The sequence below is a fragment of the Erythranthe guttata genome, chromosome 3 (assembly GCF_056151865.1).
Source record: "Erythranthe guttata isolate IM_541 chromosome 3, IM_541, whole genome shotgun sequence".
NCBI classification, from domain to species: Eukaryota; Viridiplantae; Streptophyta; class Magnoliopsida; order Lamiales; family Phrymaceae; genus Erythranthe; species Erythranthe guttata.
In genome coordinates this window covers 16,237,950-16,260,176 of record NC_142535.1, presented here as the reverse complement: position 1 = coordinate 16,260,176, position 22,227 = coordinate 16,237,950, and the positions used below count along the sequence as shown (strand labels likewise).

Below are 22,227 nucleotides of genomic sequence, written 5' to 3'. Positions count from 1 at the left end.
AAAGTGTGATAAAATATAGAGTAAATTACACCTACGTCCCCTGACGTGTGCTAAAATAACTTCAAAGTCTCCTGGATATTGGTAATTAGAGCCACACCCCTAAAACAATTACCGGAGCCAAGATTTCATGAGAGGCATGTCAATATTGTCTCCAACACTGTCTGAAACTAACAGCCGTTGGAAACGTAATGGAATAACTTTCCCAATGCATTATTTCGGAAGATTGCTAACAATATTTTTGGGGTGTGCATTATTTCGTAAGATTCCTAACAATATTTCAGGGGTGGTTGTAATTACCGATACTACATGGACCTCAAAGTTATTTTAATATACCTCAGGGGCGTATGTGTAATTTACCCTATTATATTTGCTGAAAGTGATTCCTAATAACAGAGAACATAATCCTATTAAAATTATATCATGAAAATATTTCCCAGTAACTATGCAAGGGCCTCATTAGCAATTAAGCAACTGCCTTCAAATCTCCATTTTCTCCAACCTAGAAATACCACGCCAAATTTACACAGGACGAACAAAAGTAAAATACGGAATACGAGGTGCGTCAATTGAAATATGCAAAATAATATGTCACATTAACATAGACAATCTTCAAAAGAAAGAGAAATGAAGGAAATAAGTCTCGAGAGAAACCAGTCTAAGAAGAAGGAAGCAAACTTCAAAATACATGTAATAGGAAGTCTGGTGGAGAATTTATCTGTCTTGCAAACAAGCAAAAAAACATAATCGAGAGCTGCAGATAATTTTTTGGTTCCATGGAGTTTCTGTTCTTTATTCAAAAGCCCACTGGTTCTCTCTTCGCACTTCCTCTTCCTCTTCAGGGGTGAAGTCATTCTTGATGTTGAATGTCTTACGGATCTCTTCGGGAGTTTTTCCTTTGATCATATCAGCTACAGTCTGGCAAGTCAGATCCAGAAGGCTCTTGATATTTAGGTAGTTAGCAGCCTGGGAAAAAAACGAGAGAATCCAGATCGTAATTAATGTAAAGAGGAACAGAACAACAAAGAGGTAAATGAAATGCCAATCTGTTAATCAGGTGATTTTACATATAATAACAAAACCCAGCCATACTCTAGATCCCTGCCAGAAATGAATGTGATTATGTTAATCGGCAAAACGAGACAAAAATGAATAAGATGGGAAGTAAGCATTTCACATGCCACGTGTAACTAATTTTATGTGTCCACTCGTAACCCTCTTCCGAAGAAATTGCACGAGAACCACTTCAAGAACAATGACCATTACATTATAATTTGCATGCCACGTGTAACTAATTTACGTGTCCATTTGTAACCCTCTTCCCAAAAAATTGCATGAGAACCACTTCAAGAACAATGACCATTAGATTATACCAAATTCAGTAGGTGTAATTCAAGATAATACAATGTGCTCGACTCGAATCGGATTATGCTACACAAGGATCATAAGCATATGTTTGCTTTAGGCAACCAATAGAGCAGAAGGATTTTTGGAGTAGGTCCATACAACAAATGCAGGGGAAACGCAGACCATGTCCAATCAAAACTTCCAAAGCACAGTTTGCAATCATTGCACCAGTATCCGAGTCCACTAACATATAGAGAACCCGTAACATAGTCCACAACGAATAAATAAATACATGAAGATTCATACAAGCAAGCAATTGCCTAGTGTATGCTACACAAGCAACAACTTTTTTCATCAGCCATACGAGAAATCTAGAAACGTGAACAAAAGCAATAAAACTATCACCTATTACAGTTAATAGCAGGAAAACAACAGGCAACATCACAATTGAAGACAACAATTAACAGAAATAATAGGGCAATTTGAAAACAAAGCAATCAACACCAGCATAAACTCCAACCACCAACATCTAACCCAAACCCTAACGCACCAATCGCAAACAAAAATCAGCAACCAAATTAGAAAACAAACTTCAATACGCCATACCAGAATAAGATCGAAGAGCGTGGCCTGGTCCACTTTGACGAAATCGGCATCAAAAACCTTGAGGTCCTCGTCGGAGGCAGCGGCGGAGGCGAGCTTATCGTCCGCCTTGGTGGCGGAGGCGGCGGCGTCGACGTGGCGCTTGCAGTACTCGATGACCTTCGAGAGGATCTTCCCGGTGACGTTGGGGAGGGGGATGACGTTGTCGGCGCAATCGTCCTCGATCATGTGCTTGATCGTCTGTGATTCGACCGCCACCGCGTCCTCCACCTCGAAAACCTCGCCATCGGAACTCCTCAGCGTTATCTTCTTGCCACCGTTCTCCGCCGTGGACGACGACATCTTCTCGAATCTGTAGAGACTGAAAAAAATCTGTGCTGATGAGAGAGAGAGAGAGAGAGAGAGAGAGAGAGAGACCGAGTAGAGAGAGAAGAAATGGGAACGGCCTCGCTTTTTAGGGATTTAGTGATTTCTGGAAAGGGGGTGCGTCGATTTTCCCTATTTTATATTAAATTATTAATTTCCGGAATGGAGATATCAAATTTGTGTCTGCCAAACACTCCTTCCGGTGATATGACTATTTTGCCCCTTAGTCAACCATCGTGTACTTTATGAACGATCTTCTCTCACAAGATAAGTATCCATTATCCAACTCGATTTGAATTAAATTCATGAATATTCAAAAATAAAATTATTTATTATATAGTAAATAATATTTATTCAATAAATTGGCTAGTGCAATAGGAGAGTGAACTGAATATATTTAATCAACTCTTATATATAGAATGGCACACACGATACAATTTACACATATGGTTGAGTTTGATTTAATAATTAAAAAAAATAGTCTAACTATAACTTTGAATATAGCATGGTGATAAACCTAGTTCTTGTAACTATATGTTAAATACACAATAGTTCCCATACATGCTTGCAAGTTGCAATTTTATACCTGCAATAGGGATCGAAAGCCGGATGAAACTGATCGAAATTAACATTTTCGGAAAATTTCCTAACAAAACTAATTCTAATTCCAATTCCAATTTCAATTCCAAAACTTATGGAAATTTTGGAGGTGTATTTTTCTGAAAAAAATTAGAATTTTTGAAATTATTTTCCAAAATTAAATCAGATCGAAAATCGTAAATTCCAAATATGATTTTATGTAATTTCAATTCCAATCCAAAAAAATCGAAAAATATCGGAAATCGGAATGAAAACAATTGTTCCAAAATCCGAACTTTTCGGATCGAAACCCAAGGAAATTGGAAATTTCATTCCAACTCTCACCCCTACTCCATATGGTTCAAACTAAAAACATCCATTTAATTTGATGTTTGCTACAATGTTTGGATATTTATGTAAACTTCGTTTACTCCAACCACTTGCATTAAATTGAGCCCAATGCAATAAAATTCAAGAAAATGAAACCATGTTACAATTACTTTCCAATAAAATACAGAATAAAATTTTCCTAGAAACAGAGTACAGACACTTGAACATATTTTTTTTTTGCACATGAAATAAGAATATTTCAATTACATCACAAATTCACAGTCCTTTTAATACAACAGAGAGTAGCAAATATCAACTATACATATGTATTCTCGTCGGAAGCGATTCTTTCAACATGTCAATAGCGGTTTTAATACGACTGAATATGTTAGTTATATTAATCTGCACAGTCACATAAGCCTCGTTCTGCAGCCATTACCTTTCCGAATGGAAAAAAAAAAGGAACTTCGGAATATTCCGAAGAATCATTCAGTACTCCATACTTTGAGATTTCGGAGGGCTAGTCCAAGTCTGGAGTCCACCTGTAAGATCACAAATTTATCGGCTGATTAAATAAATAAATAAAAATAATATTTTTATCGTAATTCGAATGAAGAATAATTTGACCTCGTATCTCCAGTTCTCTGTATTCTTGGACAAGTGCACAACAGCAACACATAATGTGTGATAAGAAGTCATCTAACCAACCACCCTGCATGAAATTAGGCTCAGTGCACTAATATCGGCTTTTTGGTAATTAATTAAACGTATAATCGCTGAACTACGTTTAACGAAAACTTAATTCGATAATGTGGGTTGCATATACAAACCGAGTATTATGAATAAATAAATAAATAAAAAGAGTGAGGTATACCTTGATGTTAAGAGTTCGTCGGAGCTTCCTTCTAAGACAACATGTATAGCAACAGCATGAAAGTATCAGTGAATAAGCCAGTATATCATTACAAGCCTCTGCTGATGCTGTCATAAAAAAACGAACCCCGTTTATTTATTTACTTTCCGTCTGAAATTACAATAAATATGGTCGTATGATTTTAAAAAAAATGTACGAACATATTTCTTTGCCGGTTGCCACTGATGCTATCTTTGAAAGTGTATCACATGGACAAACAAAGGTCTTTATACCTGCCATTGCATATAGATCAATATAAATTATCTTCATCTCGATGAAAATTATATATATATATATATATATATATATATATATATATATATATATATATATAATCAAAGTCGATATTGGTATGCAGAAAACATACACAAGTAAGGTTCAGAACAACAGCCGAGTAAATCTGCATGCCATTTATCTTGCCTGATCGCATCTCTGTTGGTTGTCATATTATGACTTCTCGAAACTGTAACTTCTCTACATGCAGGGAATAATAAATAATATTAAGGAAAAAAAAAAGAACAATTTTTTTTCTTAGGTTAAAAAGTAGGAGATGAACCTCGAGCCTTTTGAGGTATTATCATACTTCCTCGGATTATTCTCACTGAACGAGTGTTCCTTAACTGGCTCCGAAACCTGGGAGGCTTTGTGCGAAGAATCTTTGTCGGTGACAGAACTTGCTGCAATTTCAGCAACCTCCAATAGACGCTCGATGACTTGGCACTGGCCCACATCCATATTAGATTGTGAGCGTTGAAGCTCTACCTTGAGCTTTTCGTGTTCTTTTTGTAGTGCTTTATCGAAAGGCAAATTTGGGTAAGAGCAAGATATACTCTTCTTCAAGATGATCACGTCGTTTTCGGAAATTGCGGTTTGTACTTGTCTTTCGTCTTCGTCTAGTGTGTACTCTCGCTGGTCCCTCTCTATCTCGTCAAGCCTCTCCTGTATATACATATTGTATATGTATACTTTAGTTGAAAGATTTATCGGTAGGAATTACTCATCTAACCATACATCACCCAAATAAAGAATGAATACGAACAAACATTATTTTCATTCTCGAATTATATTCCGAAAATATCTTTTCCCAAAACGAAAATGGAAATATGCACCCAAAACACTTTCAAACATTGCTTAAATAACCCAAAAGTTCGCAAATTATTTGTGTGCTCTACGTTAATCCTAATCGGATAATTTAGATGCAAGAACTAATATTCAGATAATCCACATACAAAAACCCTAATCTACTAGCAATAATTTGCCGGAAAATCCGAAACCCGCGATCGTAACTAGTACGAGGAGGTTAACAAAAAAAGAAGACAGGATCTTCGAATTAGATCCCTTTTAAGCTGAAAAATCAAGACTGGAATATTAGGGAATCAACTGAAAAAATATTCCCCAGAATCTCACTGAAGCATTTCAACAAACACAAAGACCGCATTCCCTTCTTAACTTCACCACACGAAATTAACATCTGAAAAATCAAAATCAAGATGAAATTACCTTGACCCGGGCATTATCAAGAAGAGCAATGAGGGGAATAATCCTCAAGTACCGATCGATCTCCTCCTGCGCCCTTCTAAACTGATAAACAATGTTCCAACCCATCGCCATCAAATACAGGTAGCTTCTCTCCTGACAGCTGTTAACGAGAAGATAAGCCCTCCTCAGAGCGTCCTCGAGCTGCTCCAATGGCTCCCTCGTCTCCGGGCGTCTCTTCAGCTCAGTGATCTTGAGCTGGTCAAGCAAATTCCCGATCAATTTCACGTGCTGGGCGAACTGCCTGCAGTTCTTCTTGTGCATCCTCGCCGTGTTCGCCGCCTTCACTATCAGCCCAATCAACGCCGCCGCGTTCAGCCCGGACAGTTGCACGATGTTCGCAATCTCCCCGAACTGCTCCCACGAAGCCATCTTCCCAAATCTCTCTCTCTCTCTCTCTCTCTCTCTCTCTCAAATCTCGAAAAAAAAATCAGAAAGCAACTGCCATGGATAAAATGGCGACTGTTTTTTTTTCTCAATTGCTTTATTAACTAAAAATTATGATGGGGAATTAGACCAGTTGGTGGAAAGGGGAAAAGGGAGAATTCAAGACTGGATTTTTATTTTTCTTTCTTTTTTTTCTTTTTTGTTTGGTTCAACAATTTCACGGGAGTTCATGTGAGAATTTTGGCTTTAGGAAAAAGTGCCTTTCAGAAATTAATTTAATTTTAATTATTTTGGATTTGGTGAGTGATTAGTGATTACATTTACAATTATGGTAATGATTCTTGATTATTGAAAATGGGACTAATTTAAGAGAGGGGGGACCAGATATTGCCACTTTTTGTACTCTGCCTTGGTTGTTTTCATGTGGCCACCGAGGAATCAACTTCAGTTATGGCACTATTGTGTATAAATATTTTATTTTTTATTTTTTATATTTTATATTTTATATATATAGACATAAATATATGAATTTAATTTAGCCCATAATGAAACAAGTGGCCACTCAAAGTTTTCACCTTGTGAATGGATGCCAAGTATTGCCAGCTTATAATATTAGCCAAAGCAATTCTGGCCCAAAAAAATAATTCGGGAAAATTACGACCACACCCTGAAGTTGGGTTAAATTATTAACGAACCTCTCATGTTTCGGTAATTACAACTATCCATGAAAGCATGTATTTTTTTTGCGGAGAAATCCTCGTTCAGTAGGTAAATTTGACATTGTAAGGGTGGACGTGTAAGACAATACATAGTTGAGGGAGATGGTTGTAATTACCCAAACACGATGATTTTTTTCGTAATTTGACCTTACTTTTGGGGTTATCGTAATTTCCCCTAAAAATTAATTATACTCTTGTTTTGGCTGGTGATTATCGAATTTCAAATAGTTATCAACTTTGTCTAGTGAGGTCTCGTTTGGTTAACTAAATTAGCCCTCGTTAACTAAATAACCCGGCCTCGGGCATTTTCTGCAATTTCAGGAATTGGTACTGGGGGCTTTTTTGCAAATTCTGTAAGTGGTGTTGGATTTCTGCAAGGGAGGCCTGCATGTTCTGCGTATTATCATATTCACCCCCGCCTGGGGTCTCCTATGCAATTTTGGAACTTTTAGTATTTTGGTTTATATAGTTTTAGAACTTTTATTTATTGCATTTTTAACCCTCCTTTTGGGCCTCTTTGTAATTTATTGTATAGGGTGCTCCATATACCGTATTTACTCCTTCGATTTAGGGGTGCTATTTTCCTTGTGTGGGCCCACAAGGTTTTTAACGAGACCCCCTTATACTTTCATAAGTATTTATGGAATAAAAACTTTTTGGCCAACAAAAAAAAAACAAATAATTAGACTTTATTTGATGTTTGGCATTCCCAGTAACTTATTAAGTCGACCCGCATATATTATGCTATCATGACTCATATTGTCTTCGAGGCGTGTTTTCGGTTGAATCATCGAAGGTCCAATAATATAATTGACTTTCATTATATAATTTAATCTTATATTGGTTAATCTTATATTACCAATCCAAACGTACAGGCCTAAGAATTTATAACAAATTGGATAAATATAATCACACATGTTCAAGTAAGTATGTGTGAATGAGGGTCAATTTTTTCTTGTGACAGAAATAATTTATATATATGATTGTGCAGTTGATCTTGCAGCAATGTGAATCAGCTGCAGAATGATTTTCCACAGATGAAGTAATTGATGTTTTCTTGGAGCATTTGATGTATGAGAATCCTGTATGCTTTTTCTGTCGGATGAAAACTGTCCCAAAATATATAATCGTCTTCATTCGAACATGCGTACGTACACATCAACGATGTCTCGAACGTCCCTGTTCCGCAACATCCCTTATCTACAATCTTGAATCCTGTCATTAAATATGGTTTGATTTTATTCGAATCACATAAAAATGACCAAAATAACTTTTATCATTTAATGATTTATATAAGTGAGATCTAATGCTTGGAGTTGAATTAATAAGGTTAAAACATGACAAAATGCATTTAATCCAGTATTGAAAACGTAGAGTGACAGATTGTATGGAACGAAAATATTTTTTTAAAAGTAAGAGCTATTATGAAATAGAGGGAGTAGCGTATAATATAAAATTATAAATTACCGAATTTTTGTGGGTTGCTGATCATATCAAGAGGAAGATCGTAAAAATCCAGATAGACCATTTTCGCTTGAGGGAATTGTGCGTTGAGAGAGGTTAATGCAGATAATAGTTTTTTGTTGAATAATTGCGCAATTTCGTTATATTCGGTCACACATTTTCTTTCGAGCCCGACTCTCCTGAGAGTTATTTGTGATGGCATACATCCAATTGCCGGCATACTAAATACGCCAATCCTACGTGCGCCCAAACGGTACAACTCCTTCAAATCATAATTAATTACAATCTTAGTAACGACTAATACGAGAGCTAATACTTATATGTCGGAAAATATTATAATATATAATGGTAATTACCTGCGCAAAGGAAGAAACGTGGCTTACTAGTAGGTCCGTGTACGAAGGAACGTCGTACTGAAATTGTCTTAGATTATTAAAAAACGAGTTCCAAATGTCGTTGCTGCCGGAAACCACCACAAATAGACTTTCCCTCAAAATGTAGGATGATTTTTCCTCTCCAGCAATCTTTTTCAACTTTATTATGTACTCTTCGAACATCTCTAACTGGTCCGATAACGAAAACACCGACTGCAATATAATAATGTTCATACATCATATTAAATTAACTCAGACAGTATAATCATGTAATCGAAATAAAAAATAATTACAAAAATACCATGGTATTAGATGTTAACGGGTCGTATCCTGAACCTCCAGACGCGAAGTTGACCCCGGTTAGTAAATCTTCATCAACGAGAGATGGGTCGAGATAAGGAGGCAAACAAGGCTTTATTCCTAGCTCTTCAACTGCAAAGTAAATATATATATAAACATTGATGTAAAAACATGAAATTAATTGGATAATATTAATGTAAAGAAATATTTCTTTATTTATTTATTTTTATATACCAAAAAGATCTGGTGGAACTTTTCCATTGGAAAATCTTCCAGTGGGTTGTCCTGCAATGAAATCCTTGCCATAAGGGAGGAAATTAGCTCTAACTAATGTGGTAATGTAGTTATTATTCCCGGTATCGACTACGGAATCTCCGAAAAACATAACTGCTGGGATCGTAGTGTTTCCCGGTACTTTTACAATTGCACCAGAAAACGACGAGCTAAACAAAACAAACAATAAAGGAAATAGTTTCAAGCACATGAAAATTTTCATTTTCATAATTCTTCTTCACGTCAAGATCGATATACTTGTAATGGAGCGAGGTGTATATATAGCTGAACTTGCGCGCACGCGCATGTGTGTTTGTGTCAGCTATATATATATATATATATATATATATATCCCAAATCAAGAAGAATAAGAATTCAAGATATAGTAATCCAAGAAAAACTTTGCTTGCTAACTACCACTACACACATATATTGTGGAGCAAAATTCAAACTATCTAACCAACTAATAAGAAGTCCTATACACTAAGGGCAACCGTATCGACACGAAAAAAAAATATGAATTTTAAATTAAGTGGTCATGTGGGAATTGACAGTTTGACCCCCACCGTTCAATAACCGATGAAGTGGCCGTGTCGACTCCAAATAGGAATCGTAGATTTGCTTTCTAACTGCGACTACCTGAAAGCAACAAAATATAAAGCGACACAAAATTTATGTTACCACATATTTAAATGTAACAGCCAATCCTAGGAATTCTCAATTAGCACAAAAAAAATTCGAGACTTAGGTGTGACGAAAAATGCTCAAGAGCAATCGTAATTCATAGAGACCAACTGGATCGAAGCATCAGGGCCGGAAATTGGGTACCCCCATCGTTAACATACATAAAAGCTGGCTGCAATTTAAAGTTTTTGCCGACATTGAAATTAAAAAATGATTCAATTTGAAAATGTTGCGAATTTTGCAGGCATTGACCCGACCCTCCCAAAGTCAAACCCCATCCAAGCTCGTCTTCGGGTGTATCACTCATTGTAACAGCCCATTGAACATTTCTGGGGTTCGAATTTTTCGTCTCTATCCACCCCCCAATTCTTGAGTTCTCGTCAAATTCTCTGTTCATCATAACAGCAATAGATCCATCAGAATTACGTCTTTCGCCACTCGTTGGGCTATCTTCCTCCGAAAATTGGTCACGTTGAAATATGCTAATAGGGAAAGCCAACGCTCCAAGACTAGGGTTTTGACTCGTTGATCTATAGACACTGTGCACACCCAAAACAGAGACCTTCGTGTTTCTAGAAAGTTCCCAAACGACTTCCCCAAAAGTGCTCAACGAACGTGAAACCCCGCAAGGATTAACAAACTGAGCCAAAGAGGCAACCATGTTCGATTTCTTCACCATTACTCCAACAGCACTTCCCTTGTGTTGACTCAAAAGTGGAGGCCCGAATTCAGAATATTCCGTAATTGCCCTTTCCTGCAGAATATATAAATCAAATAATTTTTCCATCCTTAAACGCAACGGACAAGATTCAATTTACCTGATGAGAACTTGCTGAAACCGAAACATCTCTGCACAGTGCACCCATTGGAACCGCAACTGCAGAGAACCAATCACTAACATTCGCTGCGTAAAAAATCTTGGCTAGCGAAAGTGGGCCCCCCAAAACATCGCCCCGGTCCTTTTCACTGGCTACAAATTCAGCTACAAGTGCGTCCTTTTCCCCAACTGCGGTTTCGAATATGAGCTTTGCATCGATGCCAGTTCGAATACCTGATTTTTGAATTGCGTTGTGTTTGTGTTCGTCAACATTGTCTGTAATGAAGAACGCCCATTGAATATCTACTTTCCCCTTCACGTGAGTGCTTGCTTCTTGGAATGGACTTCCTTTCGAAGATTTGTAAAAAGTTAGAAGTTTTTCAACCTTCTCTTGCCTATCTCTCAGCTTCATTATATCCGAAAATGCTTCTCGTTGCAAACGCTTCAGTATTTCAATCTGCAAATCGTGTCATTCGAAGAGATGTAAATTCCCCCATCACATAGCTTGTTTCTTGCCTATGAAGCCGTAATTTTGTCAACACAGAAGTAACACATAATGAAACTAGTAATACAAAACTCATATTCATTGAAATCGAGAAACGAAAAGAGCCTGAAATGTTCTAACAATTCAGTAGAGGCTAGATTTTACTAATAAATCACGAACAATTCAATTATCACCAAAATGCTAACTTAGCAACACTAATTCACAATGTTAGCCGATACAAGATCAACATTTCACTTATTGATAAAAAAAAATTGCCGATGCCGATAAACTACCATACATAACAATCCAAATCAAACGCTTCCAGAAAACCCGAGGGATTAGTGTCGAATTTCTTATCAGAAGTACCTAATTCAATTATCACCAATAGCATACGTATCAACACTAATTATCCATGTTAACCATTAAACCAACCACCTTTGATTCATTGATTCAAATTTTCCAATGCAGAAAATTACCATTAATAACTAATTTCTCTAATTTCATCAAATCCGTTGCATAGTAAACGAGAAAATACGATTATTTTCCGTTACTGAAATCGCCAAAAACCTTAGAACAAATTATCATCACACATTTTGAAAAAGGAAAGAAAGAAACGAAATAGTAGGATTCAGTACCGGACTACGGTGGTTGGCATTACGGCGGCGATCAAGGAGGCGCTGAGCCAAGTCCTCCGTCGATTTCGCCAACCCTTTCAGCTTATCGACCACTGTGGTTACAGGTTCCATTTGCAGAACTTTGAAACCCTTGGCCCAAATACAGTAGAAATTGAAGAAGAAGAAGAAGAAAGAGTGCTGGGTTCAATCAACTATTCCCAAATCCCTGATTAGAAGCGCGAAACCTAAAACCGCGACTCTTGATAATCGCGTTCGCGTATTGACTAATAGACTTATAAAAATCATGGAATTGCAAAACCACCCCTATATTTTCAAATTGTTAACAAACTCTCCGTATTATTTATTACTAGTAACAAAAATTTGCATTTGATGCATTTTTTTTTGCACAAAATAGAAAAATCGACTACTTAATATAACTTTACGTTTAGCACTGAAATTGTATCTAAAAAAACTTGTAATAAAAAAAAAAAAAATATTTGAATGAATAGACAACATAACAACATACAAGACATAAAATCTACTTAAATTAACGTTAAATTGTAGTCTGATCCACTTGTGGACACCATGTCATTGCTTCTTTCGGAAGTTGCGGATCAATTGACGTAGGTATCGTCCAAGCTGCAAAGTCCAATCTTCTAGAACCATGAGCATTGTCGCTTGAATAATCGCCCTCGAGAGAATGATATTTCTGTGAATCGAGAGAGTAATAAACAACATTATCTCCGTGGAACTTCGAGAAGAAAATCTTGTTCATCAGGCTTTTTACATTAGTCTTATGACCGAAAGACGATGTGTTGCTTACATAAAACACCATATCCCCTATATTTTCTACCAATTCCCACAAAAAATCTTTCGAAAGCCTAAATACTCGGACTTTTCTGATGTCGTAGTGCATTGCAAATACAGCAAAAATAGCAAAAATGTCCTTCTGGCCCTTAGGTTTGATCAAGTAGTGCTCTGTAATATTTCTACGAAGCCGTCATTGCTCTAGACACCGTATAAAGACAGCCCAATCCCTAGTGTCAAATTCATCGACATTAAAGACTCCCATATTTCCGTTGACATCCAAATAGTATAACAACCCATATTCATAAATTGGGGGCCCAAGGGACAACATGAATGCATGATATTTGTTGCCGGTAAGACTGGTTGCCCACTTTCCTTCTCCACGTTTAAGAATCCCTACTCTTAGCTTATCGAATGGAAACACCGTTTCAGTTGCAATTCCAAAGACAAAACACTTTGAGGAAGTTGGTGGGTGGAAGAAGCATATTGTAGTGTAGGCATCTGTTGGTGTGGGTAGTTTAATCATATGGTTGTCAGATGGGTTGTAGAAAAATAGAACTTTACCATCACGAGACATCATGAGCAACCATCCGTGATTGGTGAAGCGTATTACTGCATTCTCGAGTTCAAGTTTGAAGAAATCCATGTAGAAAAAGTGTTGTTCTGAAAAAAATTTCAAACATGCTTCCTCTTTAGATTGAACATCAGACAGGGCGAAATACGGAATTGTGAGGTTGCCACAACTGCATTCCAAGATCGACCCACTAAGCTGAAATTGTTTCTGTCTCTAGCAAATACGTTCGATAATATCTTCGGGAATACTATTCCAATCCATTAACCTATATGTATTCACGTGAAACAAAAAATCATTAAGAAAACATCATCTAAATATATAAAACTAAAATGGAACACATAAAAAACTTGACTACGTGTGAAGAATTGGGTCAAAAAATCTTGATACTTAGTGGATTTATTAACCTTGATTATATTAAATGAAATTAATTAATAAAAATAAATAAGTAAATAAATAAATAAAAATTATAACTAATTTACACCGTTTCGGTTGCAATTCCAAAGACGAAACACTTTGAGGAAGTTGGTGGGTGGAAGAAGCATATTGTAGTGTGGGCATCTGTTGGTGTGGGTAGTTTAATCATATGGTTGTCAGACGGGTTGTAGAAAAATAGAGCTTTACCATCACGAGATATCATGAGCAACCATCCGTGATTGGAGAAGCGTATTACTGCATTCTCGAGTTCAAGTTTGGGGAAATCCATGTAGAAGAAAGTGTTGTTCTGAAAAAAATTTCAAACATGCTTCTTCTTTAGATTGAACATCGGCGAAATACGGTATTGTGAGGTTGCCACAACTGCATTCCAAGATCGACCCACTAAGCTGAAATTGTTCCTGTCTCTAGCAAATACGTTCGATAATATTAACTCAAGAAGCTCTTCGGGAATACTATTTCAATCCATTAACCTATATGTATTCACATGAAACAAAAAATCATTAAGAAAACATCATCTAAATATATAAAACTAAAATTGAACACATAAAAGGCTTGACTACGTGTGAAGAATTGGGTCAAAAAATCTTGATACTTAGTGGATTTATTAACCTTGATTAAATTAAATGAAATTAAATAATAAAAATAAATAAATAAATAAAAATTATAACTATCAAATTAGCGGAAAAAATTTTCTAGGGTTTAGCAGGAGCAACCTTACTTTTATTAATAAGATAAGGGAGTTGCAATAAGAATTGGAACACAAAATTGGTATTCTCTTTACTAATCGTGTCTCTCTTCCGATTATTGTTATTTATTGTTTGTTTGTTTTGTTTTTTTCTCTGGCGAAAACAATGGAGAGCAAAACCTCCTGTGCTTTTGATATCACACGGCAACGAGAATCGGAAGCATTTTATTTACAACCTTTTGGAGAGTAGTTCTCGTGTTTTAAATAATGTTCCTATATTGCATGGTATGGACGTATTGGCTTGTAGTTACGGATGGTTGGTTTTAACAAAACCAAGAACAGACTGCTGTTGTCTTTGGAATCCGATATCTATGGAGAAAATTGAGCTCCAAAAATTGCAACTAGCTTCAATGTACAATATATGTGTCTTGTCGAAACCACCCACCGAATCTGGTTGTCATGTCTTGATCAACTCGGTTTGTACTAGTGAGCAATCTTTTTGTCGAATTGGAGATGAAGAGTTTTCCCACGTTGAAAAAGTAGACGAAGGTCGTGATTGGCGCAGATTGAGGGCGGTAGGGTCCTTTGAAGGCAAGATTTATGAATTTGTCGATCCTGGTAATTTATTCGTAAGTATTAGTTTCGTGGGCAACACTCTTGAATTCAACCCGATAATGATGGTGGATGAGCCTTGGCACATGTGGGTGGTAAGGTTGAGCTCCTCTTGGTTCAGAAAATTTATTCATGCAAATTTAACACAGATGGATTGGATTTTAAAGTTTTTCAAATAGATATCGATCGGATGAAGTGTGTGGAACTAGATTATATAGGCCAACGAGCAATTTTCCTGAGTTACACTGGCGGTGGATTTTGCTGTTCCTCTTCGACAGTACACAAATCCATACAAGAGGTCTCTCTATGTCTTTGATTTGGAAGATATGAGCACAACTTTATTGTTCCCATCTTGCATCGCCAGCTACAAAGCAACGACCTCTTGGGTAGATCACCATTTTTTTTGCGTCGACCGACAGTGACGGAGGCTGCCCATATTGTATAAAGACAGTAAATTTTAACTCTTCTCCTATTGTTTTATTATGCTATATATAGACATAACTCAGCGTTTCGTTTTTATATTTATGTTATGAATCAAAAGTATTACAATTGTTATATATCTACCAACTGCCGGAATGGATACATCGATCGATATTATATATATTTTATAAAAGCAGTTGATATATTCTTATCCAAATATGTAAAATTTTAACATCATTTTTTTACAACTGGAAGTCGATGAAATCCAAGGCCTGAACGCTTATGTAGCACGGAAACTTCAATTTCTTAACGTTTTGTGTCGGAAACGAAGACACCTGTCGGACACCTTATGGACCATTTTGTGATTTCTAAAAAAATAAAAAAATGTTTGAATAGCAAATTTTCAAATATTTTTGTTGTTTCCCTAATTATTTACATGATTTAATGATTAATTACAAATTTAAAGTTGATAGCAAAATTTATTTTGAATATGTTTGTATAATAATATTTAAAAAGAATTTATATATAATAAAAACTTATATATGTCTATATAACATATTTGTAAATATAGCCCTATATTTTTAATATTTCAACATTTCCCCCAAGTTTTCGTATTCCCATTTCCGAGACATGTCGTTTCCCCAAATACGTTCCCCGTTTCCCATATCGATTAGTTTCTCTTCATATTATATGTTTTTGTCTTTATAAGAACCCTTGCAATAAAAGTCTTTTTCAATTCACGTTTTATGAAATAAATAAATGACTTCGGCTGATGGGAGAGATAAATATATATCTTAATTAACTCCGGAGATCCTCCCAATCCGACGTAGCCCAGAAGCTTTAAATTATAATTGAAGTGTTTGCAAATTCGAACATAAGTATTTCAGTTCATTTCGATCTGATATTTTGCGATTGTGGAACAATATTTTTCAATCCAAATTCCAAAATTCCGACATCCACTTTTATTTTTTATGAAATAATTTGGATCGTGAGATTCCGATTTTCGATCTAATTTTAAAAAAAATCAATTGTTTTACAGAAAAGGCTAATTCGATCCGTATGTCTGGTTTAAACCCGTATTCGAGGCAAAAGTAGGACCATGTACTTATCTCAACATTTGGACAAATTTGAAAATAGTATAAGTCAATGGTTAGATAGAGTTATATAGTAATTGAAATCTAACTTTGAGGAATGCACATGTAATTTTATAAACCGTAACTACCTATAATCTCACGAGGTGCTTAGAAAGAAGGCATTTTTGTGCATAGGTCCCTAACCAAGTATCTTTATTATTCTAGGTTTATGGGCTAGAGGAAACATTCATGTAAATGATAATATTACCCCCAACATTTTATACTCAATTCTTAATTATAACCCAAATTTAATTAATTTTGTCCACAAAAATCCAATTTTGACCACTAGAATCCAATTTTAACTTTTTTTTTCAAAAAAAAAATAAAAAATTGCCGCCGGATTCCAGCGTTGACTTTTTGATTTTTTTTTTCTTTCTTCTGAATTTTTTCGCCGGATTCCGGCGTTGACTTTTTTTTTTCCTTCTTCTGGTCTGTTTTTTTTGCGCCGCCGGATTCAACAGTTGACTTTTTTTGGTGTTTTTTTTATTATTATTTTTTTTACGTTCGCCGCTAAACGTTGACCGTAATTGTGATGTTACTGACAGTAAATTAACGTAATTATATTGTCAATGACAGTATATTAACGTAATTGTACTGCCGTTGACACAATAATATTACTGTCAACCACATTAATATTATTATTTTTTTGGGTTTTTTGTTTTGTTTGAATTATTCACGGAGTAACGTAATAATATTAATGTTTATTATTGTAATATTACTGTAAACACAATAATATTACTGTGGTTCATGGTAATATTACAGTTGTTATTGTAATATTGCTGTCAGCCACATTAATATTATTATTTTGTTTGGGGTTTTTTTTAAGTTATTCACGGAGTAACGTGATAATATTACTGTCTATTATTGTAATATTACTGTTGTTATTGTAATATTACTGTCACTCATAGTAATATTAATTATTTTGGCTTTTTATTATGTTTACATTTGTTGAACGATAAACATAGTAATATTACTCTATTACACAATAATAATGAGTTTTGTTGTGTTAATATTACTGTGCTAGAGATTAATATAGCAATATAGTTAATATTACTCATAGAAGAGGTTCGTAATTTGACAATACCTCAAGGGTGGTTGTAATATACCCATTCCAAATATGTGTATTTAATATAAATAAAATTATATAAAGAAATATTTTTATTTTTCTTCTCAATTTCCTATATATCCCAAATTTTGATTTTTCAAGAGGCTTTCAATCAGATTTTAATTTATTGAAAATAATTCCTAAATTTTCAACTATTCCACAAAAATTACACGTGCACTATTGTTATCAACAGTAGATAAAACATGAAATCTCTAATTTTCTCTAATCCAATTTTAAATTGATTAAGAAAATTACGGGTTTGAATCTAAATTGGAATGTATCAGAAACAACAAAATGAAATCAGATTTTAACTAATTGAAAATAATTCCTAAACTTTCAATTATTCCACAAAAATTACACGTGCATTATTGTTATTAACAGTGGATAAAATATGAAATCTCTAATCCCACTAATCCAATTTCAGAACAAGTTTAAAATTGATTTAAGAAAATAATGGGCCGAATACGTGTGAAAGGAATCTTTAATTGGGCCAACTAGATAAATAGATTTCAGCCCAGTAACAAAGTTTCCGTTAGCATTTCAGATTCACCACCTAGGTCAGAGAAGGAAAGTTCCACTGCAATCTCCATCAATACTAAAACTTAAATACAGCAACCAACTTCAGGTTCAGATTCTAACATGTGAACGAAACAATTGAACATCAGGTTCAGATTCTAACAGGTGAACGAAACAATTGAACAATTACCAACCGAAACGCATTATAGGGTTTTCGATATCAGTCTCAACGGAATGTCTCAATGTTAAACTGCTAGCACGAGTTGGTTAGTTGTTTGCATTTTCATCCCTCTGCCTCCTCGCATATATGTTATTTCCAGCATTTTTGCCGATGTTGTTGTCTCGATTCTGACCCCTGTTTCCATTACCACCCACATTTGCAGCAGGACCGTTTCTTCCGAGGCATGTCTTCTCGTGCGCCTCCCTTATGTTGCTATCAACATATATAGATGTTCCACAAGTGGGGCAAATGTCATCCATCTAAGAATATTCACGCTGTTAATTCTTGATCGGTTGTTACTCTACATACCTGTGAATTTATTTTTAATTTTTATTTTTGAAAAAAACACAGTTAGGGTATTACTAAGAAGAAGAGGAAATTCACTGAAATAACAAAGAATTTGACAGAAAATTCAACACAATTCAGAGCATAACTATTTCATGCATATAACGAATTAATGAGCTCGATCAACTAATGATGATAGACAAAATTAACAAAATAATAATAATAATGCAATATAGGGGAAAAGGGGGAAAAAGAAGAAAAAAAAGAAAGAGAGGCCAATGCGACACTGAAAAAGAAACAGATGGTTTATATGCTAACCCTTTCATTTCATGGTTTTGAGTGGTTTCATTTCATGGTTTTGAGTGCAGATTGTTAGAGAAATTGTTCAGTCTCTCTCTAACCATCTGCACTGAAAACCATGAAATGAAAGGGTTAGCATATACAATATCAGTTTTTATGTGTCGCATTGGCCTCTCTCTCTCTTTCTCTTTTTTTCTTTTTTCCCCCTTCCCCCTATATTGCATTATTATTATTTTGTATATCATCATTAGTTGATCGAGCTCATTAATTTGTTATATGCATGGAATAGTTATGCTGAATTGACACAATTCAGTGAATTTTCTCTAAAATTCTTCGTTAATTCAGTGAATTTCCTCTTCTTCTTAGCAATACCCTAACTGTGTTTTTTTTCCAAAAAAAATAAAAAATAAAAATTATAAATAAATTCACAGGTATTTAGAGTAACAACTGATCAAAAATTAACAGCGTGAATATTCTTAGATGGATGACATTTGCCCCACTTGTGAAACAGCTATATATGTTGATAGCAATATAAGGGAGGCGCGCGAGAAGACATGCCTCGGAAGACACGACCCTGTTGCAAATGTGGGTGGTAATGGAAACAGGGGCCAGAATCGAGGCAACAACATCGGCATAAATGCTGGAAATGGCATATATGCGAGGAGGCAGAGGGATGAAAATACAAACAACTAACCAACTCGTGCTAGCAGTTTAACATTGAGACATTCCGTTGAGACTGATATCGAAAACCCTATAATGCGTTTCGGTTGGTAATTGTTCAATTGTTTCGTTCACCTGTTAGAATCTGAACCTGATGTTCAATTGTTTCGTTCACATGTTAGAATCTGAACCTGAAGTTGGTTGTTGTATTTAAGTTTTAGTATTGATGGAGATTGCAGTGGAACTTTCCTTCTCTGACCTAGGTGGTGAATCTGAAATGCTAACGGAAACTTTGTTACTCGGCTGAAATCTATTTATCTAGTTGGCCCAATTAAAGATTCCTTTCACACGTATTCGGCCCATTATTTTCTTAAATCAATTTTAAACTTGTTCTGAAATTGGATTAGTGGGATTAGAGATTTCATATTTTATCCACTGTTGATAACAATAATGCACGTGTAATTTTTGTGAAATAATTGAAAGTTTAGGAATTATTTTCAATTAGTTAAAATCTGATTTCATTTTGCTGTTTCTGATACATTCCAATTTAGATTCAAACCCGTAATTTTCTTAATCAATTTAAACTTGTTCTAAAATTGGATTAGTGGATTAGAGAAAATTAGAGATTTCATGTTTTATCCACTGTTGATTGATTTTTAAGGTTTGCTGCATGCATTTAGGTGTGATTGATTTTTAAGGTTTTCTAAGAAAGTAGTGTTACAGCTATGCAACTTTTTTACTATTCCTGGCCTTGCACATTCGTTGATATACTCACATGCATTTAAGTTCTATAGATTTTTAAGGCCTCTAGACAAATTATTGGTTTATTTATTTAGACACTTCTTTTTTTCTTTTTCTTTTTTTTTTTGCGTTTTTTTAAACGAATAAGGTTAGAGGTGGAGATGATGGTGTCTTATTGAATTGTATGATTAGAGACAATTTTCACCCGAAAGGGATTAGAAGAGCTGAACCTAGGGGCTGAACGTGCCTTTGAGCGCGTCCAATTAAAACATAGATATTTTTAGGCCTTGTTTTTTTTTTCATTTTTATGTTGCTTTCCTCGGTTGGAGATGTTCTGATTCTAGTTTCATTTGTTTGCATTAAAGCAAACGATTTTGATATGATTTGTCCGGTTGAACCGTAGTCCAGAATCGGATTTTTATAAAAATGCTAAAAAACTTATAGAGAAAACTAATGCAAAACAAGTTCAAAGTAGATGCGAATTACTGACCAGTTTTTTCCAGTTCTTTGGTCCCATAGCAACCAATCGAAGTCCCTGCACCACACCAACTAGCAACAAGCAATAACCCTTTTAAATCTGCTTAAAAAACATTTACGGATCAGACATTGATTTTAAAAAAAATGAAATTTCAAAGAGTTAGATAGAAACCTTTAGGGCACGTTTTTGTCGTAAGCCCAATTTGCTTTAGTGGTCTAGCTTTTAACGAGAATGCGTATATAAATAGTCGATTCTCAAGATCATTTCCCCCTGCTCGTTTTTCTTTTTCCCAAACTTGCTACTTTTGGGAAACCTTCTGCAAAATCAAACAAAAATTGGATTAAAGGAACTTCCAAGTAGATGTTTAATGCTTCTTATCCGTAGTCCAAATAGTGTAATAATTTGTATACTATTTTTTCAATCAATTCAAATAAGATCTGGATATATTTATCCGACTACAAAAAAAGTTCAATCCCATAATCCAAACTTCAATTTTTCAATTGTTACACAAACTCAACAGGGCAATCGTAACCTAATCAATCTAATTTTATCAATCACATCCCTAAAACCAAAAGAGCCCATAGTAAAGTAAGGCCGTTCGAAAATCTTATTACACGTACCTGTAATATGAACTTACAAAAGCAATAGGAGCACTCCCTTACATTGATTTGTTCATCACACCTAGCTTTAAATTCATTATCATATTAGGAAATATCTGAAAAAACGGTTCTAAATCTACAATTTAAACGAGAAAAAAAAAAAAACAGAACAAATATTTTGACAATTTTGATCACTCTAATTTAGTAGGTCGAACAACTTCCGAAGAAAAATAGCCTGCAAACAAACCCTTTTGAACGATCGAGTCAAAAATCATCATACAACATTTTTTTTTAATTTACAATTTACACTAAAATCAGAACAAATATTTGCACAACTCAGAATAGTCTAATTTTATAAATCGAACAATTTACACACAAAAACAGATTTAGAAACATACCTAAAAATTAGAGCCATAAACCATGACTAATCTGCTGGATTATACTATTTCATCTAAAAAGACTATATTTTTCATAAAATTGCAGCCAAAATTTTACCATTGTAGATCAACAATTAACACTAAAAACAGAACAACAGTTCTTATGATACCGAATATTCTAATCTCCGCAGAAAGCTAATATGAAAAAACCTACATTTTCAAAAAAAACATAGATTTTTTTTTTTTTTTTTTGGACTCGGAAACTAACAGATCTGACGATTTAAACAAGAAACTAAATATTATTTTTGCAATTTGGAGCTCCCATATAAAGATTTACACTAACAACGCAAATATTAAACAAAAAAACACAAAAAAAAAAAAAAAAAAAAAAAACCTCTCAGTCAAAAAAGAAAACTTTTTTTTTTGTATAGTTTGAACTCTGAAACCAACGGATCTAACGATTTGCACAAAAAATACGTCTTTCGCATATAAT

At 34.8% G+C, this 22,227-nt stretch overlaps 4 protein-coding genes across 5 annotated transcripts; all 4 read right to left on the bottom strand.

Annotated features, from left to right (window-relative positions):
* Nucleotides 1-539: 539 nt before the first annotated feature.
* Nucleotides 540-2,582, bottom strand: SKP1 (S phase kinase-associated protein 1). Its single transcript, XM_012974094.2, has 2 exons — nucleotides 1,951-2,582; nucleotides 540-963 (listed from the first exon to the last, which is right to left on the bottom strand). Exons 1-2 carry the CDS (start codon nucleotides 2,287-2,289, stop codon nucleotides 790-792), a joined length of 513 nt encoding a protein of 170 aa, XP_012829548.1. The 5' UTR covers nucleotides 2,290-2,582; the 3' UTR covers nucleotides 540-789.
* A 782-nt stretch (nucleotides 2,583-3,364) lies between these two features.
* Nucleotides 3,365-6,394, bottom strand: LOC105950799 (protein MID1-COMPLEMENTING ACTIVITY 1). Its single transcript, XM_012974165.2, has 7 exons — nucleotides 5,636-6,394; nucleotides 4,692-5,074; nucleotides 4,503-4,609; nucleotides 4,297-4,368; nucleotides 4,097-4,203; nucleotides 3,850-3,934; nucleotides 3,365-3,764 (listed from the first exon to the last, which is right to left on the bottom strand). Exons 1-7 carry the CDS (start codon nucleotides 6,041-6,043, stop codon nucleotides 3,712-3,714), a joined length of 1,215 nt encoding a protein of 404 aa, XP_012829619.2. The 5' UTR covers nucleotides 6,044-6,394; the 3' UTR covers nucleotides 3,365-3,711.
* A 1,180-nt stretch (nucleotides 6,395-7,574) lies between these two features.
* Nucleotides 7,575-9,543, bottom strand: LOC105950769 (GDSL esterase/lipase At3g14820). Its single transcript, XM_012974133.2, has 5 exons — nucleotides 9,150-9,543; nucleotides 8,917-9,047; nucleotides 8,598-8,828; nucleotides 8,245-8,503; nucleotides 7,575-7,992 (listed from the first exon to the last, which is right to left on the bottom strand). Exons 1-5 carry the CDS (start codon nucleotides 9,415-9,417, stop codon nucleotides 7,790-7,792), a joined length of 1,092 nt encoding a protein of 363 aa, XP_012829587.2. The 5' UTR covers nucleotides 9,418-9,543; the 3' UTR covers nucleotides 7,575-7,789.
* Nucleotides 9,544-9,844: 301 nt separating this feature from the next.
* On the bottom strand, nucleotides 9,845-12,042 carry LOC105950768 (GDSL esterase/lipase). 2 transcript variants are annotated; one of them, XM_012974132.2, is made up of 3 exons: nucleotides 11,809-12,042; nucleotides 10,691-11,146; nucleotides 9,845-10,626 (listed from the first exon to the last, which is right to left on the bottom strand). In XM_012974132.2, exons 1-3 carry the CDS (start codon nucleotides 11,917-11,919, stop codon nucleotides 9,970-9,972), a joined length of 1,224 nt encoding a protein of 407 aa, XP_012829586.2. In that variant the 5' UTR covers nucleotides 11,920-12,042; the 3' UTR covers nucleotides 9,845-9,969. The 2 variants fall into 2 exon arrangements, with proteins under 2 accessions (XP_012829586.2, XP_088671853.1); XM_088815727.1 differs by having other exon boundaries at nucleotides 10,691-11,205; nucleotides 11,809-11,961.
* Nucleotides 12,043-22,227: the final 10,185 nt, after the last annotated feature.